The sequence below is a fragment of the Hipposideros armiger genome, unplaced genomic scaffold, assembly GCF_001890085.2.
Source record: "Hipposideros armiger isolate ML-2016 unplaced genomic scaffold, ASM189008v1 scaffold_503, whole genome shotgun sequence".
NCBI classification, from domain to species: domain Eukaryota; kingdom Metazoa; phylum Chordata; class Mammalia; order Chiroptera; family Hipposideridae; genus Hipposideros; species Hipposideros armiger.
The window spans coordinates 283121-290048 of NW_017731853.1; the positions used below are offsets into that span (position 1 = coordinate 283121).

Consider the following 6928-nt stretch of genomic DNA (forward strand, 5'->3'; position numbering starts at 1 on the left):
CAGCATCACAAAGCAGCACCTGGAAGGTGCTCAGGTACCCTTGTTGGTATACTGTGATTCTAGAAGCTTCTGGGCCCTCTAGAGGTTCATATTCCAACAATCTATGACTGAGGTTGTTTGACTAATTGGACTGCATGATGAATTGTTACTAGATTCATTAAGGTATAAAAATAGAAAAGCTATTGTGCGCTAATTGTCTTCCAAATTAAGCCCAACACCCTCAGCCTGGCATTCAAAGACCTGCGTGTTTGTTCCCTTCTCATCTCCCACTCCCTCCTGATAGCACAGCCTAGCTGAGCTCTAGCTGCTCCCTGTACAAGTCCTTCCCATCTTTTGGCATTTACGAATGTTTTTCTTTTCACCTGGAAGAACCTTCTCTCTATTCACCAACAAAATCCTGCTAGCTAGCATGGTACCTCCTTCACCAGGCCTCCTTGGTCACTCTAGCTCCATGGACTTCAACCCTTGATGTACTTCAGAATCATCTGGGGGTGCTTTTTAAAAAAATACCAACAACAGGCCCAATTCAATCTGAGTCTCAGGGACCAGTGCCAGGCAGCGGTACTTTGTAAAGCAACTCCCTTGTGCAGCCAGATTTGAGAGCCACTGGGACTGGGCGTGCCCTCTCCTTCCGCTCCATCCCGCAGTGCGTTGTATTCTCATGGCGGCAGTCCCACTTGGCCTGCGTTCTGCTCCATTGTCTAGGGACCCTAACAGATCACAGGAATCTGGAGCTGGTTCCCCTCTGGCCTCCTCTGCAGCCAGCGTCAGGAGCTGGCCCAGAAGTGGAAAGGATAGGGTGACCGACGTTCATTTCACCTTTGTTTCCTTTGCAGGCCATTTTACATGATTTCCTTGTGCACATCTATCGATAGGGCAAATATCTTGTTTCCACATGTTAACAGAACTAAAGCCCCAGAACAATGAAATGACAGTTCCCTCTTCTTGGTCCAGGGTTCTCCTCGACGGGTTCTCAAGTTTGCTTTCACAGCAAAATCCCCTGGGTAGCTTGATAAGGTGGAGCTTTTCACCCACATCCCTGATGTATCTGACTCAGCTGGTCTGGGGCACACCTGGCACCTGTGTTAGACTCTGTTCTCTCACACCGCCTCATCTCTCACCACTAGATGGGACTTGAGCATCCCCAAACCACGGGCTCTGAATCCTGGCAGTATATTAAAATCGTCTGGAAGCTTTAAAAAACAACAAAATCAGAGTATCTGGGAGCACAGGTCTGGGCCATGTTTTTAGCTCCCCAGAAAATTGTCATGTGTAGACAAGGTTGAGAAGCATTGCCTTATGCTCCCCCCAACACTCACACATATGCTTACATGTAACTGGAAGGGAAAAAAAAAAACCCAAAGCATAATGCAGGTCTAAGTAAGTGCTACAAAATTCTGATCTTTGAAATGAAAATCACTTTTTACCACCGCTAGAATATTAAATACCCACATCTTAAATTTAGTGCCACCCTGCTTTACAGGCACCTCAAGGATGTCCTCCGTCTGCCCTGGTCTTGCCCCTCCCACCCTGGACTGTCACCTGCACAGTGGTGGAGGGGCCGGCAGGGGCTCCATGCTGCGGGGCGCAGCGGTCAGCGTGGCCGTGACAGAAGCAGCTCCCCTGCAGGNGTGAGGGGCCAAGGGTCAGGATGGGTGGGGCAGCCGGGTAGGTTCACACTGCCCTAATGGGAGCCATAGAGTTGGTGTGTGACAAGCGGGGGCAGGGGGCTCTGGGAAGTGGGGCTCCACGCCATCCATGACTCACCTTGTTGATGGTGGGTGTCAGATCAGGCAAGGAAGCCATTTCCTGCCTCAGGGCTGTCAGCTGGGGACCACCAGCTCCTCCTCCTCCTCCCAACTGCTGCTCCAGCCTCTCTGTCTCTCTCCGGATGTCCCTGAGCCGGAGAAGCTGGCGGGAGCTGTCAGAGACCTGCTGGGCGGCCTGGGATGACCGCTGGTAGGCTGCAGTCAGCAGCCGGAAGGCTCCTGGGGGAAGAGGGGAGGAAAATAGAGTCACCCCTGTACCCAGAGACCTGGAGATGGAGGAGCAGAAGGGAGACAGGTGTGGCGTGGTGATGCGTGCGGCTGTCCAAGTACCCGCTCCTCACCTGAAGGATCGGCACTGCTGATTTTTTCAAACTGCTCTCTCTTATTCTGATACATAATAAGGAGGTGATTGAAGCTTCTGTCCAGATTCTCCAGGTCTCCCGGGAGCGACACGCTTTCCTCCTCTAGGACCAGATTGGGCTGCAGGTCCTGGAGGGTCCGCCTGAGACGGGAGAGGAGTTTTCACTAAAATATAGGAGGAGGGTTGCCGCTCCAGAACCAGCCCTCCCCTTGGAGAAACTGCTACTGAGTCAGGAAGAACAGCGGCCTTCAGCAGAGGCCACAGAACGGAGACGCCACAGGCTGGAGGGGATACTGCTGGGCAAAGCCTGGGAGGACCGGCCGTCCTCCCTCCATCCCTCTGCAGGCAGACCCAGAAAGCTCTCCCCTTTGACTAGTGCGCCCCTGACACTCCCGGTTCTTTCCCACCACCCCACAGCTGGCTTCCACGAGGAGCACCACCCTGACCCCCCTCAGCTCGCTGCAGGCAGACTTCGGCCACCATCCATGCAGCCGTGGCACCTGAGGCTCTCTTCTGCAGCTGCTGCCACTGGTCTTCTCCACCTGAAGGGGGTCACCTGCCCAGACCCACAGCCATTGACCTTTCAGAGGTCCCAGACCCACAGCCATTGACCTTTCAGAGGTCCCCCTCTCCCCATGCCCTTGGCAGCTCCCTCCCATAAGCCTCGCATTCTCCACCCCCATGCTGAGGCATGGAACGCCTATCCATGCCTACACTTCCAGCCTATCAAATGCCTATGGACTCATTACGCAATTGTGAGGCTTAGGTCAGTCACACACCTGGATGGCTCTGGGCACCAACAGCCAGAGAGTGCTCATGGAAGGCAAACAAATTACAGAAGCTTCCAGAACCAAATCGCACTAAGAAGGCCCCTCTGCTGGTAGCAGGGGGGTGTGGGAGGGACCACTCTCATTCCAAAGGCAAATACCAGTTATTTTTAGAGCCCCTGCCTCCTGGTTGCCCTCCACCAGGGTGACTAATCCAGAGCTGACTCTCTCTCACAGGCAGCGCCGGGTACTTGAAAGAACGCTGGGCTTGGGCTCCAGCCTGGGCTTCGAGTCCCTGCTCTGCCCCCTCAGTGGCCTGGTGGCTCTGTCGCATCATCTATCTGTAACTGTTTCCTCATCTGAAAACGGAAGTAATAACGCCCACCACACCAACCACACAGGACTGTGGTGCTAGTTGAAAGGCAGAACATCCATGAAAATGCTTTATAAGCTGTAAAGGGCTGTACCAATGTAAGGAAGGACCGGGTACTCCTTGTGGGAGCCCATGTGGCATAGTTCTTCTAAGTGCTTGGCTGGGAAATGGACTTACCTGATGGAGAAGATGGCATTGGCCACCTGGGCCACCTCCTGCTCTGTGACCGGGGCGCCGCCGAGAATTGCTTGGATCTGCTCGATCTTCTTCTTTGCCTCCAGGATCCGGGAGACCAGGTGGGGATCTCCCACTCCGTGCCCAGGCCACAGGGTGGCAGTGGCGTTTCGGAGGCTGCTGAGGCGTAGGGCCTGCTCTTGGAGGTCCGCGTCATAGTTCTGGAAGCAAGGGTGGCAGGCCACGCACACCGGGTAGCGGTCGCAGTAGCCTCGCTGGCACTGGTCGCAGCGGGGCCCGGTCAAGCCGGGGCGGCAGAGGCAACGGCCGGAGGCCTTGTCACAGCCTGGACTCTCGGTTCCCCTGAAGTCACAGTCACAGGCTAGGGTAGGGAGAAATGAAGCCAGGGTCAGGGAGACAAAGGTGTCTGGTGGGGACAGCCTGAAGGGGAGGTCTGACCTAAGGGTCTTTTTGTTTAGAAAATAGACGGTCAAGGCCAGAATACAGTCATGGTGATGACAGCAACAAAAGCAAGCACTTTGTTAGCACTTACTACATGCCAGGTACTGTTCTAAGTGTCACACCCACCATACACACAGTAACTCATTTGACCTTCACAACCTCCGTTGACACAGTTAGCCACCCTTATGTCCTTGTTTATGTAGACGAGGCAACTGAGGCACAGAGAGGTTCAGTGCAATGCGCCTCTTCCCCAGAGGAGGACGCTGAGGCCTGCCGAGAGGAAGTGACTCGACCCGCCTCACTCGGTAAGGCAGAGACCGAGCTGAGGCCGGACCCGGGTCTCCATGCTCCCGTGGCTACTTGTCTAAGTGACTTTCTGGGGAAACTACACCTCCCGGCTCAAGACTCACTTTCTCCGTCTGTGAAGAGGGAAGAAACGTCCCCTCCTCCCTGCAATGGCCCTGGAGATGGCTCTGGGAAATGCTTTCTCAGGGAAGTGGAGAGAGCAAAGCAACCCTCCTGTCATGGGGATGTGGGGATGGCCTGATGTCACTCACTGGCTCAGGGCTGGGAGGCCAAGTCAGTTGGCTGGAGCGTGGGAGAATGTGCTCTCACGGGGCCACCAGGNGTGTGTGTGTGTGTGTGTGTGTGTGTGTGTGTGTGTGTGTGTGTGTGTGTGTGCGTGTGTGTGCGCATGCGTGTGTGTGTGTCCATCTCATAGTGCACTAATATAGAGTGTGGACTAGGGTGAATCCTACCTGCACTCCCTCCAAGCTGGGTGCCCTTAGGCAGGCTACTTAAACCCCCTGTGCCTAGCGTCCTCTCTGCAAAGTGATAGGCAGTAGGGATTAAATAATGTAATATATGCGAAGAAGCACTGAGAACAGTGCCGGGCACTTACAGAACTCAGTAAACCTGAGCTAGTATTTTTGCCAATTCCATTTGAAGACCTGGGAAAGACAATGTCTCCTCTTCCTTGCCAGGCCTCTCCCCACGCTGTGGCCCTACGTGCCAACAGCAGGTCGTGCCCACACCTCCCGCAACAGGACTCCATGCGGACTGTGAGAACTGTCCCGGTTGCTCTTTCTCTCTGCCCTTGGCTCCATCATAGGACTTGACCTGAGACACAAGCACAACTGAGAGGACGAAATGGGCTCCAGAGCCGGGCAACACCCTGCCTCTTCTCGTGAGCCTTGCGTCCCAAGGAGAGACTTCCTGCCCACTTCCCACCCCCGGCCAGGGCTGATGCGGGTAGGTGGCCATGCAGCCTCACTTGGCTTTACTCAGGGGAAGGCTTCCTTATGTCTGAGTCCAAGCCCCAAACTTTGACTGCCCCTCCATCCATGTTTTTGGGCACCATCTGCCTACATCCCCATTCTGGGACTGTCTGGGAGGCCGGTTCCAGCAGGACCTCAGGCAAGCCAGGGGACCTCAGCGGATCCTTCTTGCCTGTCTCTGACCGGCTCTCCATGCTCAGGAGGGGACTTTGGTCTGTACTAAAGGCAGGGCAATAGTAACAAGAAGAACCGCTGTCATCACACCAAGCCCTCAACAGCTAGTAACCGGGCTCCCGGCCAAGCAAATTCTCTGGCGGGGACCAGAAATCTAATCATATTGACTCATATTCCTGAGGCACCTTTCACTTTTCAAAACACATTTTACATCAGTTGCTCAATCCCCAGAATAAACGTGTGAAATACTACCATCCTGGGCTGCAGAAGTGAAAGACAAGGCAAAGAGAAAAGCAACTTGCTCAAAGTCACCCAGGCTCCCAAGTTTCATCCACGGAGCTTTCCACTCCCCAGGGCGACAAGGGAGGGGATCTGGTTCATTTATTCACTCAACCAAGCTGGGTGTCGTACGCTAGATGCCAGTGACACAGAGAACAAGAGTGACAGCCACCCCTGCCCTCTTGGAGTTTACAGTCTAGTGGGAAGACAAACAATACACTCAAAGCCAATTGAATTAAACACCACGGGCTGGAACAGTGGCAAGGAGACCAGCGGGGAATGGGAGGGGAGGGGAAAACCAGACAGGATGGTCAGGAAGGGGCCCTCGATGGAGATGAAATTTAAACTGGCCTGGAGGGCAAGGATCAGCAGCCTTGGCGACAGCAGTCCAGGCAGAGAAAGAACAAGTAAACGTTTTGAGATGGGCAAGCGCCTGTCCTGTTCACGGACGGTCAGTGAACAAAGCCGGGGGGACACGGGCCACACCCAGGAGGGGAGCAAAGGCGTGATAAGGAATTGGGAGGTCACCCCAAGGACGAGAGGAAACCAGTGAATTGGGAGTTCACCCCAAGAACGAGAGGAAACCAGTGAAGGGCTTGAGGCGCGAGTGGGATGTGATCCCACACACACTTTTCAAAGACGTTTCAGTCTGTTCTGTTGAGAATGAACCTGAGGGAGCAGGAGGGAAGGTGGGGAAGAAACCAGGTGAGAGATGGGGGCCCGGCGAGGCCAGGAGGCGGCTGGCTGTCCTGCAGGGACAGCAGGAGTGAAGGGACAAGCCCAGGGTAGGGGGACGTCTGGGTTCACCTGAGAGGAAGTCCCGGACTTGCTGGATGAGAAGCCGAGTGCGCCTGACATCTTCCTCCATCTGGGAGCGGCTGGTGCTCACCTGGGTCTCCAGGCGCTGAGCATCCGACTGCACCTGCGAGGCGGCTTCCTCGGCGGCCCTGATCTGCCGACGCACACGATAGGTCAGCAGTGGTCAAAGCCCCAAGAAACCCGCTCAGCAGCCCCCCAGGATTCTCTGGACGCCTGCTAATCAAGATCTACCTGGGGAACATTGGAAACTAACCCAGTTTGGTCCCAGAGAAACATGATGTGGAGCCAGGTTTCAAAAATACCCAAAACACTGGCCCCAAACTCTACCTCTCACATGCTGTGGGGCACGGGGTACGTTACTTGACATCTCTGGGTCTTCATCTCCTGAGTGTAAAATGTGACTTGCCGGGGGGCCTCTGTCCCCTCTGCCTCCTCCTCCGGGTGCCCACCCTACCTTGGCCGCACCTACCATC

At 54.9% G+C, this 6928-nt stretch overlaps 1 protein-coding gene across 1 annotated transcript in view; it reads right to left on the reverse strand.

Moving 5' to 3' along the window:
* The window catches only part of LAMB3 (laminin subunit beta 3), a 76977-nt gene that overhangs the window by 17895 nt on the left and 52154 nt on the right, over positions 1 to 6928 (reverse strand). The window contains exons 14-19 of the mRNA XM_019667709.1: positions 6910 to 6920; positions 6444 to 6588; positions 3448 to 3871; positions 2111 to 2271; positions 1715 to 1988; positions 1543 to 1623 (exon numbers count right to left, since the gene is read on the reverse strand). Of these exons, the coding sequence (XP_019523254.1) occupies positions 1543 to 1623; positions 1715 to 1988; positions 2111 to 2271; positions 3448 to 3871; positions 6444 to 6588; positions 6910 to 6920 (1096 nt within the window). The remainder of the gene's footprint in view (positions 1 to 1542; positions 1624 to 1714; positions 1989 to 2110; positions 2272 to 3447; positions 3872 to 6443; positions 6589 to 6909; positions 6921 to 6928) is intronic.